Source organism: Oryctolagus cuniculus, chromosome 11 (genome assembly GCF_964237555.1).
Source record: "Oryctolagus cuniculus chromosome 11, mOryCun1.1, whole genome shotgun sequence".
NCBI lineage: Eukaryota > Metazoa > Chordata > Mammalia > Lagomorpha > Leporidae > Oryctolagus > Oryctolagus cuniculus.
In genome coordinates, this window is record NC_091442.1 from 34,233,031 (window position 1) to 34,249,480 (window position 16,450).

At 41.2% G+C, this 16,450-nt stretch overlaps 1 protein-coding gene across 37 annotated transcripts in view; it reads left to right on the plus strand.

Moving 5' to 3' along the window:
- PLCB4 (phospholipase C beta 4) overlaps positions 1-16,450 on the plus strand; it is a 439,427-nt gene that overhangs the window by 262,787 nt on the left and 160,190 nt on the right. For 33 of the 37 annotated variants that reach the window (XM_070052074.1, XM_051846249.2, XM_051846237.2 and 30 more), the window contains one exon: positions 74-172. The exons of the other annotated variants lie outside the window; for them this stretch is intronic. In XM_070052074.1, coding sequence (XP_069908175.1) covers positions 89-172 — 84 coding nt within the window. In that variant the 5' untranslated portion in view covers positions 74-88. The remainder of the gene's footprint in view (positions 1-73; positions 173-16,450) is intronic. 37 annotated transcript variants of the gene reach the window in all.

The window sequence follows — 16,450 nt, forward strand, 5'->3', positions numbered from 1 at the left end:
AAATACAAGTGATTAACCTTTGATCTTTTTTTAAAATTTTGTGTACTCATGAAATATTCTTTTTCATTTTTAGGTCTTGAATATAATCATGGCTAAACCTTATGAATTTAACTGGCAGAAGGAAGTTCCTTCTTTTTTGCAAGAAGGAGCAGTTTTTGACAGATATGAAGAGGTAAAGAAGTATTACAAATCTTTTCTCTTAAAACATTCTATTAACTATAATTTTAATTATGCTATTAAATAAATATGCTTTGACATAAGTATGAATATCTCTGGGATTTATTGGAATTGTTGAAAAAAGACAAATTATGAGATATAATAATAATGATAATGACACTATAATTTATTGTGCTTACTGTGTGCCAGATATAATAATGATAATGAAACAATAAATTATTGAGTGTACACGGTGTGCCAAACTACTTTGTAAGCACTTTATGTGTATTTTTGATTTTTCACAACAACTTTATAAGGTGGTTGCTCTTATTATTCTCATTTTCCAGATGAGTTTCCTATAGTAACAGTTTTTGCTTAATGAAGTACTTTTGGCAGGCTTTCCATATAAACCTTTCTACTTGTTGTAAATACTAGTGTTTGGCCCTTGCACTAATCCTTGCTTTGCTCATTTCATTTAAGTGGACCAGTCTGACTAACACTGTGCATGCTCTGTTTCTGTGATTTACTGGTCTGTGAACTTGCAAGATGAGGATGGCTCCAGACTTGGTGGCTTTGGAACACCAATCATTTAGAGGGGCTGGGTAGGTGGATTGAAGCCTCAGTTGCATTAAAAATGCATTCTATTTTCTTGAGTTTTACTTAAATTTGAGGTGACTTAAGGAGAGATGTCTGATGAAGTTGGTGTTGCCCCTAAGGCAAAGTAAATTTCATGAAAACTTCATTTAGAGTCAGAACTGTATACTTTAAAGATCGAATGATTGACAGAGGTTCAGGTTGTCAGATCCAGAAATGAACTTCTCATGAGTTCTTTTGTGGGTGAACAGGACTTGAGTACTTGTTGACTTGTTTTTTCCAATGTATGTATCAGAAGGCTCCCTGGATTTATATGATAGTCACTTTTTAAGTAAACAAAGTTGAGAAAGGCGAAAATGGGCCAAAACATGGTTACTTTTCCTTGTGTTGAATTAAAATACTGAAATGCAGATTATTCATGTGTCTGAAAGTTTGCCAGTGCTAGACAGGAACAGCTAACTGCATTCTGAGAAGAAATGAAATAGTGTTCCATCACTAGAGGCAGCCACTGTTATATCTTTAACATTTTTCTACAAGTCTTTTTATGTTTATCTTTTTGATATTTCTTCCTTGTTTTTGCTTCCGTAGTTGAGATCACAAAATAAGTTAAAAATAAAAATCCGATCCCATCCTTCCTCTATTTAAAATCTTCCCATGACTCCCCACAGAAAGAAAATTCCTCAGGATGAAGTACAAGATCTTCCATAATTTGGCTCCTGCCCAATTCCTACAACCTCATTTCCTGTTAGTTTCCTGCACATATTCTCCACTTTACCGATAATGAACCATTTACCATTTCCCCCATAAACTTTTCTATTATATGCTTTGTGTGTACTGCTGTCTTTCCCTAAAATGCACTTTCGTACTTGTTTGACTAGTGAACTCCTGCTCATACCTCAGAACACAAATGAGAAACTCCCACCTCTATGATATCTTCCTTGACCCATTCAGTAAGAGATAACTCCTTTGGGCCTCCACTCACCTTTTCTGTTGCACATAGTTCGCTGCCATCACATTTTGCTTAATACTTCTGTCTCTCTTACTGTACTCAGTTTCTGAAGTCAAAGACCATGTTTTAGGGCTGGACAGAATGCCTACAACTGTCAAATCCTTGTAGATGTCTAGTGACAAAAAGGATTTTAGATATAATTGGTTTCAACCTAGTCTAGATTTGTTGTTATTTTTCTTCATTTTCTTTGTAATTGAATGAGAACATTTGGTAATCCTTGAGACTCTTGTGGGGATCTCATCTTCAACAGATTCAAAATATTAGGGTAAACCATAGGGAATTTTTGTATTTTGAGTATAAAATTTATTACTATTGGGCTGGCACTGTGGTATAGCAGGTAAAGCTGCCACCTGAGGCATCCCGTAGGAACACTGGTGCCAGTCCTGGCTGTTCTGCTTAATCCAGCTCCCTGCTTAATGTGCCTGGGAAAGCAGTGGAGGGTGGCCCAAGTACTTGGGCTCCTGCACACATGTGGGAGACCTGGAAGAAGCTCCTGGCTCCTGGCTTTGGATCCACCCAACTCTGGCCGCTGGGGCTATTTGAGGAATGAACCAGCAGATGGAAGGTCTGTCTGTTGCTCCCTTTCACTGTAACTCTGTGCTTCAAATAAAATAAACAAATTTTTTATAAACAGATTTATATCAACAACTTATGTAATTTACACCTAATACAATGTAACTGTCATTGAATATACCACATACCAGAAAAGGCCAAGTTTAGGTTGGGTGCCTGTGTCATCAGGATGATGGTCTAAGAAGGAAAAAGCAATATCTCTACTAACCCTGTCAAGTACCTGAAAACACAAACAGATGAGCGAGAAAAAAGCAAGCAGATTTGCTTAACATAAGTGTTACCTGTCATGAGAACCTTCAGAATGAAAACGCAAAGAAACAGGGATGTGGTGTGATTTTCTGTGTAGGCTTGATGGAAAGAGGGCAGCCAGGCAGAACCTTTGAGACCACGAAGGGTGTGTGAGCTAATGGCTATGAGCCAGCGGGCCTCAGTAAGACCTGGGGCTGATTCTTCTTTGTGTCCCCATGTCTTCAGAGGTAAGGTCATTCCTTCTCTCCAGGTATTAGGAAGGAAAGGAGTTGACAGTCCTATGACCTACTTAGGGGAAGATTAGCTAGGTTTTAGGTCGTGCTTCAGGATAGAAGAGGTTAGAAGGTGAGTGACCTTCCTCCTTCTGTTGTTGTCTCAAATGCCAACCTGCCATATTTGGGGGTAGCTCATCCTGAACCCCATCAATGGCTGCTAGTCTTTATTTGGAACTGGCAAATCCCTGAATCTGCTGGAGCATCCCAAAGGATTTGCAGTTTTCTAAGGGAATTTTCTAGGATCTGAAAATCTTTGGAATAATTTAAAAATACTGCATGACTTCTAATACTTCAGAGAAGGCTCTTTGGAAAAGATTAAGTTTAATCACTGGCTGAGTATCTGTCCCAATGTTCTGTAAGCAAGAACATTTTACAGAAGAAAGTACTTTTCTTGATGAATAAAGTGAAACATGGTTTGTTGAGCTGGAAGTTCACCCATTTGAATCCTGTTTATTTCTTGTGATGATTTTCCTTGTCTATGAATCATAACAGCTGCTATTTAGAAAACACTGATTACCTGTGCTTCTAATGTTGGAGGTGAAGCTAGAAGGAAAGACATTTTGTCTTGGAACGAGTGTTAAAGACAAGCTAGCTAAGTTTTCAACTTTCTTGAGTGCTCTTTTATTAGAATGTTCAGAAAACAAGTTTTAATTTTATAAAGTAAGCATGTCTCTTCATAATAACATCAAATCAGAAAGCCAAATAGTGTTTCTAACTGGATAACTGCCAGTATTTCTTATTATTTTCTTTCTCAATCCTGTAAGATTCATTCATTTTAAGCCACAGCTGTTAAAATATTGAAGGCAACAAAATGTTAGGAGAAAAGGTTTGCTTCTACAGTCTGTGTGTGACCAGCACAGAGGTATGACAGCTGACAGCCAGCGAGAGGAATAAGGATCAGAGGAAACAAAACCCAGGAATCCAAAAAGTATCATAGCAAAGGGACGCCACATAAACGCCCTCAGCACCAAATTAGAACTCCTGTTATCACAGTGACCCCAGCTGTCAGGGCAACATGAGATTATGTTACGTATATTTATTTTGAATATAGGGAAGTGTTTTCAACAGTGAATGGACATTAACTAGGTCAAGAAAAAAATATTTAGTAGCCATTGTCTTAAAAATGTGTATTATTTTCTTAATAAATATAGTTAGTATGAGTACATATAAGCATTGTTTCCTTGTTTCTGTATTACTGAAGAATTCTTTGGGGACAGCCAAACATTCAGAAATGACATAACATACCAGCCTACTTTGTAGCATCTGATTATATTGCCATGCCAATTCTAGATCTGTTTTTATCTAACTTACATGCAAAATATATTTGTTTCCTAAGCAGTGATTTCATTTCTTGAAAGTAGAGACTTCTGCACTGCAGAGGAGAGAAATAGCAGTGTTTACAAAAACACTTGCAGCCTAAATATCTTATCTAGCCATACTCCTGAGTTTCTTTTATTGTCCATATTAAAGGCCATTAAAGGCCCCTCTCCCCTGGCAGGTCAGGGTCCCCCTCAAACTTTCCTAGAATTCCAGTCTGAGGTCTTTATACTCTCAGATCCTAAAATGCCCTCTTACCTCTCTGTTTCAAGACTTGTTGCTTGTTTTCCATCATTTCTGTCACTAAACATTAAATGAGGATATCTCAAAAAGTTTGTGGACAAATAGAATTAAAATATAAGTTTATTTTGATACAAATTTTTTTAAATGCCATCCCCTTAGAGGGGCTCTTCCCATGACCTCATTTATTTATTTATTTATTTATTTATTTATTTGAAAGTCAACGTTACACAGAGAGAGGAAAGGCAGAGAGAGAGAGAGAGAGAGAGAGGTCTTCCATCCATTGGTTCACTCCCCAATTTACTGCAACAGCTGGAGTTGCTCCGATCCGAAGCCAGGAGCCAGGAGCTTCTTCCAGGTCTCCCACGCAGGTGCAGGGGCCCAAGGAGTTGGGCCATCCTCTACTGCTTTCCAGGCCATAGCAGAGAGCTGGATGGGAAGTGGAGCAGCTGGGTCTCGAACCAGCTCCCATATGGGATGCTGGCGCTTCAGGCCAGGGCGTTAACCCGCTGAGCCACAGCGCTGGACCCCATGATACAAAATTTTTTAAAATACTTATTTATTTATTTGAAAAATCAGAGTTACAGTGAGTAAGGGAGAGACTCAGAGATCTTGCATGTGCTGGTTCACTCCCCAGATGGCCACAGTAGGTGGGGCTGGGCCAAACTGCAGCCAGGTGGCTGAAGCTTCTTGTGGGTCTCCTGTGAGAGTGCAGGGGCCCAAGTATTTGGCCATCTGCTGCTGCTTTTCCCAGGCTATTAAGAGGGAGCTGGATCAGAAGTGAAGCAGCAGGGACATGAACTGGCACCCATAGGGGATGCCAGCATCGCAAGCAGCTTTACCCACTAGGGCACAATGCTGGCCCCTATTTTGGTGCAAAAATTCTTGAAATCCTTGTGTAGTGTTTTGATAGCACACATTTTTCATGGATATTTTGATGGTGCTTCACATTGTATGCATGGATTTGAAAATACTTTTGCACCAAAATAAAATTAGCTTTTATTTCCATTCTCCATACCCTGGAATCATCAAATCCCACAAACAGAAGATGTTGTGAAAAACAGACATTTTCTTAAGATTTGGCAATTGCTGAGTATTGCAGCATACAAACATACAACAAGACATGCTTTAAAATTAAAACTCAGGAACATGGCATTGTGGAGAAGCAAGTTAAGCCACTGCCTGCAACAGCAGTATCCCATCTCAGTACTGGTTCTTGTCCCAGCTGTTCCACTTCCGATCCAGCTCCCTGCTGACACATTTGAGAAAAAGCAGATGATGGCCTAAGTGCTTGGGCCCCTACCACCCACTCTGGAGATCCTGATGGAGTTCTAGGTTTCTGGTTTCTGCCTGGCTCAGCCATTAAGGGAATGAATCAGAAGTGAAAGATTCTCTCTCTCCCTCTCTCCCCCAACCCACCTCTAGCTCTGCCTTTCAAATTGATAAATAAATCTTCAGAAAAGATTAAAAATCAGATTTAATACTGCCCAGCCAAAGCATTGTTTTCTCTTGTTTCATCTTACAGGAAGATACATTTATTTTTCGTTTGATTTTTTCACTTGCTCCATCAAAGTCCTTTGCCAATTCATTCTTTTCCAGATACCCCTTACTCAATCATTTAAAAAAAAAAAAAAAACTCTTCTCAAGGCTGGTGTTTTGGTGAAGTGGGTTAAGCTGCCACCCATCAATGCTACCTTTTTTTTTTTTTTTTTTTTTGACAGGCAGAGTTAGACAGTGAGAGAGAGAGAAAGGTCTTCCTTTTTCGTTGGTTCACCCCCCCAAGTGGCCGCTATGGCTGGTGCGCTGTGCCCATCCAAAGCCAGGAACCAGGTGCCTCCTCCTGGTCTCCCATGCGGGTGCAGGACCCAAGGACCTGGGCCATCTTCCACTGCCCTCCCGGGCCACAGCAGAGAGCTGGACTGGAAGAGGAGCAACCAGGACAGAATCCGGCGCCCCAACCGGGACTAGAACCCGGGGTGCCGGCGCCGCAGGCAGAGGATTAGCCTAGTGAGCCGCGGCGCCGGCCTATGCTGCCATCCTGTATGAGCCCGATTCTAGTACCACCTGCTTTACTTCTGATTCAGCTCCCTGCTAATGCATCTGAGAAAGCAGTGGAAGATGGCCCAGGTACCTGAGCCCCTGTTACCCACACAGGAGACGTGGATGGAGTTCCAGGCTCCTGGCTTTTGCCTGGCCCAGCCCCGGGCATTAGGGAGAGAACCAGCAGATGGAAGTTATCACTCTCTTGCTCTTTATATATAACTCTGCTTTTCAAATAAATATTTATAAATATACATAAATAAAATAAAATTTAAATAAATAAAATCGATAAAAAATAAAAGGACAAACATGGAAGATTCTAGTTCCTTATCATCCTGGGCCATTTGACCTCTTTTTCCCCTTAGGTTCTCAGACTCTCAAAAGTCCTTTAGCATAAGCTTGTAGGGTGATGTATGTACTTAAAACAGATGAACAAAATTGAAAATGTGTTTTATGCTTAAGAAGTAGGCTTCTAAGGACTGGCACTATGGCATGACAGGTTAAGCCTTCACCTGTGATACCAACATCCCATATGGACGCCAGTTCAAGGCCTGACTGCTCCATTTCCCATCCAGCTCCCTGCTAATGCACCTGGGAAAGTAGTGGAGGATGGCCTAACTCCTTGGGTCCCTGTACCAACATTGGAGACCAGGAAGAAGCTCCAGGCTCCTTAGATTCTGCCTGGCCCAGCCCTAGCCATTGAGGCCATTTGGGGAGCGAACCAACAGATAGAAGATCTCTCTTTCAGTCTCTCCTCTCTCTGTAACTCTGCTTTTCGAGTAAATAAAAAAAAAAATAAATCTTTGTAGGGGGAGGGTAGAAAAAAAAAGAAGTAGGATCCTATCTTAGGCCAAAAGAACTGTGTTGCAATGGTGGACAAGGTCTAAATCTGTGCTGCCCATGTCAGCAGCCACTACCTAGGTCTGGTCTTCAGCACTCAAATGCAGCTATTGTGGATGAGGAACTGATCTTTTCATGTTATTTCATTTTAGAGGGAGGGTGTTTGGCATAATAGTTAACACTCAGGTTGGGACACCCAAATCCCATATTGGAGTACCTCAGTTTGAGTCCAGATCCAGTTTCAGCTTCCTGCTAATGCACACCCTGAGAGGCAGCAGGTGATGGCTCAAGCATTTGAATCTCTGCCACCCATGTGGGAATCCTAGATTGAGTTCTAAGTTCCTGGCGTTAGCCTGGCCCAGTCCCTGCTGTTGCAGGCAAATGGAGAGTGAACCAGCAGGTTGAAGATTCCCTCTCTTTCTTCCTCCGCTCTCCTTCCCTCCTTCTCCTTTCAAATAAAAAAATCATTTTAAATAACTTAAATTTAAATTGACATAGCTATGTGTAACTAGTGGTTATCTTACTGGATGGCACCATCAGATCAAATTACAACCACATTGTAAAACACCATCCTCCTTTCTCCACACTAAAAAATCCTCAGTTCACTTTGCTGGAATCTACAGTTTTATCAGCCATTTCTTTGTAGAGGCAGCCAGGGAAGAGATTTCAGTGGTTTATAGATGACTTACCTAAGTCACCTTCCCCACTCTCCCCGCATCAGAAATCCCAATTTGGAAAGTACTTTTTTCTCATTCATGGGATGTTATTTTATCTGAGGCAAGTTGCCTGGATGGAGTCCCTTTCTAGTAACCAAGGACAACGATTTCAACAATTTAGTTTAAGGATTTTATTTGGCTATATTTTCAATTCTGGAGTTGGGCAACACTTCATTCCATGAAACAGAGTAAATAGTGCACAATTGGGCTGACCACAAAGAGGTTTGGTTTTCTAAACCAAGAAAGGCTGGGAAAAAAAAAAGAGAAAGAAACAGAAATAAAGAACTGAATAGATTGGTCCTGTCAAAGCTGCTTTTCTTATAAAGAGTGGGACAGGGAGACAGAACAATAGAAGAACACCTGCCTGGTCGGCATCAGGTTACCTGTTCTGTGTAAGGATTAAGGCAGAGGGAACTTCACCGTCATGCCAACTGAGGCTGGCTTATTTGGGAAATGTGGCTGTCATCTTTCTCTCCTGATTTCTCAGTGCTCAGATGACAACTCAGTTATGGTTTAGAGATGTGGAATTTTAACATAGATGACACCATTTCGATTTTCAGTATGGTCTGTTGGGGCTCAATGTAGGAACTTAGTCTAAAACAAAGGACTCCTGTACATTTTTAACACTGGTAGTCTTGATCAGTAGTCCAACCTCCTCACCTTCAGCCCCACACCCTCCTCCCTAAACACACACATAAATGAAGACAGTTGGTACTTACAACTGCTGCCAGGAAAACGGGACAATTATTGCAGCTGCCAGACCCAGAAGAATGTCACAGAGCAGGATCAGCACGGATCTAGCAGGGTAAAGGGTGGCAGGCTGAATCTGGCCTCTTTCCAAGGCAAATCAAATTGTGGGCCATACCATGGAGCTCAGAAAAACCCAGGCAGCCTACACACCACAGCCTGTTCATCTGTGAAGCAAAACATTTTCCAAATACAATTTTCAAAAAAACTAAAAACACAACCCTCATTTAAAGTAATTTGATTTAAGGATTTATTTAACTCTTCAGTAAGAACACCAGCAGGATGATAAATCTAGTTCTAAGAGCACTCAAGAGAGTTTTATATATCCAGGAAAGGAAAGCCTGAATATGTTTTGTTGATTAGATAGATGCAAACTGGTTAATATCCAACAAGGAAATTAAACTATAACCTTTGCTGGGATTGTCTTTTCCTCCCAGACGGAAGTCACATGCCTCTGTGTAGAACAAAATACATTTGTACCCTATCTATCTAACCTCAAGGAATCTGGGTCCTAAACAATGGTAAATAGTAAGTTATAACAAAGGTATGTTCTTCTATGGAGTAAATCATTCTTGGATGGCTCTCTTGGTCTATGGTCCTATATAACACCACAACGATATGTAGGTACTCTTTTATTTCTGAGCTTTGGTTCACTGATCAGGGTCAAGATCTCGTGCTCAAAAAGTAAAGAATGTAGCACATTACTTTTGTTTACACTGAAGGATACTGACAGAGCCACACATGATATTTGTTAGTTTTTCTTTTCTCTTTAAATGTTTTTACTGTTATTGACACACAGTGATTGTACGTGTTTATGGGGTACAGTGTGACATTTCAATATGTGCATACATTGTATTCTGATCCGATCATGGTAACTGGCCTATCAGCACAAATATTTATCACTTCTAGAAATCAATTTAAAGACAGATGGTGACACTATCCGTAGTCATGGACAAAAAATGACCAAACGGTTACACTGGGCTTTGAGGAGGTCTGTGTGTGCTTACTTCCACGTCACTGTTGTTATTCAGGACAACAGGTCTCCTGTTGGAACCCACGATTTCTGGAGTGATAAATACATCCACAGGGTTTGTGTGATGCCAGGTGTTGCCTATTCAGTATCTGGAGCCCAGAAAATGAGTTAATCCTTAAAGGAAATGACATCAAGCTTGTTTCTAATTCAGCTGCTTTGATTCAGCAAGTCATAACAGTTAAAAACAATGATACCAGAAAAAATTTGCATGGTGTCTGTCTCTTAAAATGAAACAGTTCAGCAGGCTAATGAAGATCTGAGAGTTGTCCAGAAACAAGAACCCAGAGTGTGAGACTGACTTCTGATATTTTAAAGATGCAATATTAGGCTTATGGGTATGGGACTTTTTTCTTAAATTGATTGTCCTCCCCAACTACTTGGCAATTAATAATCTATAGTGTGCCAAGAACAATACAGAAGAAATAGGAATGGAAAAAAAGAAATTAACCTAAATGTAGAACATAGCATTAAATTATTGTTGACCAAAGAGGATGACAAAGCTATTACTTAATTAGTTATCTGTGGAAAATAAAGATGCAGGAAGATGTTGGGAAAAATAAAAGGAACTGGAAAAATAGAAGGAATACAAGAGGGTTAACATTCTCAGTGGGAAGTAAGGTTGATAGTTGTTATGTAAATAGAAGCTAGCATCTGTTTATTTAAAGTGCAAAAGCAGTCAAACAAAAATATAATTTCAAATGTGTAGTCCAGGGAGAAAAAGCAGAGGAAATGAGTTCAAAGGAGTTAAATTTCTTTATTTTTCCCCTGAGGAACCTATTACTACATGTGACTCATAGATGATTAATTCAGTTATTGTCTGCCTTACTTGAGTCTCATTTTTTTAAACTCCAGTCTCTACTAGAATTGGAATTGGACATTTAAATCAAAACAAAGCAAAAAAATGTGGAAGTCACTTCATTATACTGAAATAAGTGTAACTTTCTCATTTGAAACTCCAGGCCTACAGCCTGAATTGTGGCATATCTGTTGAGCTACCACCTGTGGTGTCAGCATCTCATATGCCCACTGGTTTGTGTCCTAGCTTCTCCACTTTCCATCCAGCTTCCTGCAAATGTGCCTGGGAAACAGTGTAGGATGGCCCAAGTACGCGGACCCCTATGCCCACGTGGGAGATTCAGACGAAGCTCCTGTCTCCTGACTTTGTCTTGGCCCAGCCCTGGCCATTGCAGCCATTTGGAGAGTGAACCAGCAGATGGAAGACCTCTCTCTCTCTCTCTTTCTCTCCCTCTCTCTGTAACTCTGCCTTTCAAATGAACAACCTAATTTTAAAAAATAAATAAATGAAGTAGCATTAAAAAACAAAAAATTCCAGGCCTTCCTTATGTGGTGTCTTATACCCTTGCACTATCACCCTTCTGCTTTCCTGCACTGTTACGCTGTGATGCTACATTGCATGAGGAAAAAAAGGGCAGCAGATTGAGGGAACTGACCTCCGAAGACTTAGAGAGAAAGCATCTTTAGGGCTGAGTCTTGATGGATAAGCTAATCAACCAATCAAAGCACAGCTAAGAAGAGGGGCGGTATGGCCAGTGCCGTGGCTCAATAGGCTAATCCTCCACCTAGCAGCGCCGGCACACCGGGTTCTAGTCCCGGTCGGGGCGCCGGATTCTGTCCCGGTTGCTCCTCTTCCAGTCCAGCTCTCTGCTGTGGCCCGGGAAGGCAGTGGAGGTTGGCCCAAGTCCTAGGGCCCTGCACCCGCATGGGAGACCAGGAGAAGCACCTGGCTCCTCCCTTCGGATCAGCGCGGTACACCGGCCGCAGCACGCCGGCCGCAGCGGCCATTGTGGGGTAAACCAACATAATATGAACTACCTAAGTATTGGGCCGGCGCCGCGGCTCACTAGGCTAATCCTCCGCCTAGCGGCGCCGGCACATCGGGTTCTAGTCCCGGTCGGGGCGCTGGATTCTGTCCCGGTTGCCCCTCTTCCAGTCCAGCCCTCTGCTGTGGCCAGGGAGTGCAGTGGAGGATGGCCCAGGTGCTTGGGCCCTGCACCCCATGGGAGACCAGGAAAAGCACCTGGCTCCTGGCTCCTGCCATCGGATCAGCGCGGTGCGCCGGCCGCGGCGGCCATTGGAGGGTGAACCAACGGCAAAGGAAGACCTTTCTCTCTGTCTCTCTCTCTCACTGTCCACTCTGCCTGTCAAAAAAAAAAAAAAATATGAACTACCTAAGTATTAATTAAAAGTAAGTTGAACAGAAAGAGAATTGAAGAACACAGGAAGCAGTCAAGAGGGTGGACAAACAGATGTATTATTCCTGCACAAGTGCTGGCCTCCTGGTGGGCTTGAAGAACAGGGTCCTCAATGGGTGAGGCTGCATTCCTCAAGGCAGAGGACTAATTTTTAATGTTGAAATACTCATAGAAGATGAGGTGTTCTGTGTCAAATAGTTATTTTAGAGTTTCATTACAAGATTTTATAGTGCTCTCTCATCTCTTTCCCTGAAGTGTGAATGATACAAGATACAGGTGTCAGAAGGCTGAGGTGTGGACCACAGCCAGTCCCCTGCAGCTCAGCCTGCATTGTGTCTGTCTGCACATCAAATGCCGATGCCTGCTACCCCCAGAGATGGTAGCTAATTGGTCTGATTTGTTGCTCAGGCTTCAGTGCTTAAAAATACATTCTGTGCAGGTGAATCTAATGGTAGCTAGCGGTGAGAACTGCTCCCCCAAAGATTATCTCTTGGAATATTATTGATGCTGTGTTGCTGGATGCTGTGTTTATTGATGATCTGAGAGTAAGTTATTGATCAAAACTGTGACATAAAATTGAGGTTTCATCTGTCAGCACGAGCAAAAAATAAAAAGCAACAATTTGAATAATCTAATTACAGCTAAGACTGTATATCTGTATACATTACATAAACAGTATATTGTATGTAAATTTTATTAAAACCAATAGGCTACAACAAACTGGATAATAACTTACCAAATGTAAACACTGGGGAGTACAGTTTACCATTTACAAATTAGAAATGTATGTTGAGTAAGGCAGCATTATTTACATCTGTTATAATAATGAGGTATTGACAGAACTAGTAGGAAGTATTTTCTCAGAGGAAATTTAGAGTAGGTTGGATAATACCGAAAGTATTTTTAAAAAGTCATTGTCATTTACAGCTTAATGATATTTTCAGTTAACCCATAGTGCCCACTGTTCTCTGAGACTGAGATAAAGTCATGAACAAGACAAAGTTGTAGTCTTTGAGGACTTTATAATCAAGTGACCGGCGCCATGGCTCAATTGGCTAACCCTCCGCCTGCGGCGCCGGCACCCCGGGTTCTAGTCCCGGTTGGGGCGCCAGGTACTAGTCCCAGTTGCTCCTCTTCCAGTTCAGCTCTCTGCTGTGGCCTGGGAGGGCAGCGGAGGATGGCCCAGGTGCTTGGGTCCCTGCACCTGCATGGGAGACCGGGAGGGACCACCCAGCTCTTGGCTTCGGATTGGCACAGCACCAGCTGTAGCAGCTATTAGGGGAGTGAACCAATGGAAGGAAGACCTTTCTCTCTGTCTCTCACTGTCTATAACTCTACCTGTCAAATAAAAAAAGAAATTCAGTAGTGGGAGTCAGATAGTAAACCAATAAGCAAAGAATTTGGTCAAATAAATTTCTAATGTTACAAACCATTTATGTTATTAAAATGAGTAATTAGACAGGCAGATACTGACCCAGAAGTAGGAAAAGGGACATTGCTGTAGATTGTATGGAAAGCAAAGGCAAACTTGAGAGGTGATGTTTGAAGTGGAAGCTGAATGAAAAGAAGGCACCAACCTTGCCACGAACTGTAGGAAAAGCATTCCAAGTAAGGGAAACGGCCAATGCAAGTTCCTGAGACAAGCACGGTCTTTTCTCATTGGAAATTCAGGCCCAAGATTGGGGACAGCATCATGGATAGGTGCATAATAAGAAGAGAAGTCTTGAGAAGTAGGCAGAGGCCCCATGATACAGAGCAGCAGTTCTGAAAGTCTGACACCCCTCTTCCCAAAACAGCATTGTCCGCACCACCTGAAACCTTATTGACAATGCAAATGCTGAGGCCCATGCTACCTACCTATTGAATCTGCAACTCTGGTGGTGGGCACAGCCAAATGTACTGTGAACAAGTCCTTCAGAGGAGTCCAGTGCACATTCAGGTATGAAAATAGAAATGATGCCATGGGAAGCAGATTTCAACAGAGCTGATATGATCTGATTTGCATTTTAGAGACACTGGTGAGTGTATGGAGAATGATTTGTAAAGGAAGGCCAAAGGGTTTCAGAACCTCAGGACTTTTAATTCAAGGAAGGGAAACTAGAGTTTCTGCTACTGGCTATAGGGTGTCTCCTTAGCATCTCTGTGCTAGAAAGCAGCACGTGTGACAGTGATGGGTCTGCAGAGCCTCCATTTTTCACCCATGATTACATGATTCTGCAGCTATTTGGCTTCAGTCACCTCTCTTGGACAGTCAGGTGACTTTCTCATATGATAAGGAAGCTGGGCCAGGTGCCTGGGTATGAAATCAGTTGGCCTGCACACTGAAACAAGCCAAAGCAATCAGAACTAGCGTCAGCCAGGTTTCTGTAAAAACATACAGACCTGTTCCTTCCTCTAGACCAGCCTTTGAAATAACAGTACTGATAATGCTATATTGGCTCCTATGCCCTCAAAGCTTACAGAGCTCATTGTCATTCAACCTTGAGACCTTTACAAAAAGATCTGTATGGTTTGGAAAGTTCTGGAAAGTAAATGGACTTGAAGACAAAAGACCAGTTTGATCTTTGACCCTGACATTTACAAGTTGCAACTTTGAAAAGTCCCTTCACCTGTCTGAGTGAGACTCCATCTTGCCTCACCTCGGGAACAATCTTCCTAGGATCCTAGTGAGAGAAGAGGGAGGTTACTTCCAGAAGTTCATGGAAAAACGTAATTATTAAAAATAAGTTTATTTCAGTGCAAAAGAATTGAAATTAATGTAATGTTTTTATAATATACATTTTATGAACATTTTGAAGATTCCTCATATGCCTGGATCCCAAAATTGATATAAATTTTTTAAAATTTCCTTTCATTTCATTTCATTTTTGAAATTTCAATTTTTTTGTACTGAAATAAACATCTTTTAATTCCATTTTTACATGAATATTTTGAAGTGCCCTAAAAGAAGTATGTGTGTGTATAGACATTTTCAGTTTGTAGATTCTGCTACAGTTGAGATAGTGTTACTGCTGCAAACTCTAAGAGCCTGTTACTCATCAGATCTGAGCATTAATCATTGGACTTCTTATAATCCAGTCATGAGGTTTCGAGTAGTAAGTGGCTATTGACTGTACAGACTTTGGATTCTGTGCCTTAACTCAGACTGAGATGTTAGTTCATTAACAAAATCCAGGGTAAGCCTGAGTTTTTGCCACATGGATCCTTGATCATTGACTTGTGGGTGATGTTTGAAAGGCAATTTCAAATCACAGCTTTTCCTGACCCACCATCCTCTGTCACCATTTGCCCCTTCCTGTGTGAACCAGAGGAAGAAAGTGCCACTTTTGGTGAGAAGGAGCAATAAAAGCATGGTTGGAGCAATGAAAACATACATGTTAAATGAGACACCAGAGAGTGCTAAGTTGTACAAATAGATATTCTAGAATTTGGACAAAGGAGAAATCTAAAAGTACTGGAATGAACAGAAACAATGTGCTCAAGGAGTTACCAGCACCAGCCTTCAGGCTTGACTGGCTCAATGGTAAAGTTACAGAGAATCAAAGAGGATGAGAGTGATCCTGGACCAATGTTCCCACTAGGCATCACAAATCTCCAATGAAGCAATGAGTCTTGGAAGAGACAAATAGGCATGAGTTAGGAATATGAAGACAGGAGGGTTTAAATGGACTCAGTAATCTGCCAACAACTGAATCAACTTTTTTTGCTTAACAGACTGCTCCAAAACTTAAGTGATTTAAGGTAGAACATCGTTTTTAAGATTTATTTATTTTATTTGAAAGGCAGAGTTACAGAGAGAGAGAGAGCAAGATCTTCCATCCATTGGTTCACTCCCCAAATGGCCACCACACCCATTCTCCATTTCTTTTCTTTTTCTCAATTGATCGTTGAATTAGCTTTTTTAGCATACTCTTATTTCCTTTCTTTTGTGAGGTGCTCTTTTTTTATTTTCTTGCTCTTCTAACTTTTATTTTCCTTTACTCTCTTTGAAATTCCTTTGAGTTTTCTTCATTTCTTCACAGAATGAAAAAATAGGAAGAACAAAAACACCTCACCCATGTTGTAGAAAACTCTAATACTTGAGATACATGCTTCAAGGGTACAAGGACAACTTGTTTGTGGGAAGACGTGAGACGCATGCATTAGAAAATTGGAGAAGGAAATCTGGGGTGGCATTAGATTTAGAAAGAGCTTAGAGGCAAAAAACAAAACAGAAAGAGAGTATGTAAATAATGAGTTAATATAATTAAAATATAAGGACTCTTGGGCCTCTCAAGTATTACTGAACTATGCTAATAATTTAGTTAAAATTCAATGGTAAAATTAGGGTGATTATAGTGTTAGGTGCTCTATAGCTTTTTTTCAGCCTGCAGTGTAAATAGAAAAATACTCAATGTTAGCTACTTCAAAGCATGTCTGTGGGCTGCAGGTGGGCAGTGTGATGGTGG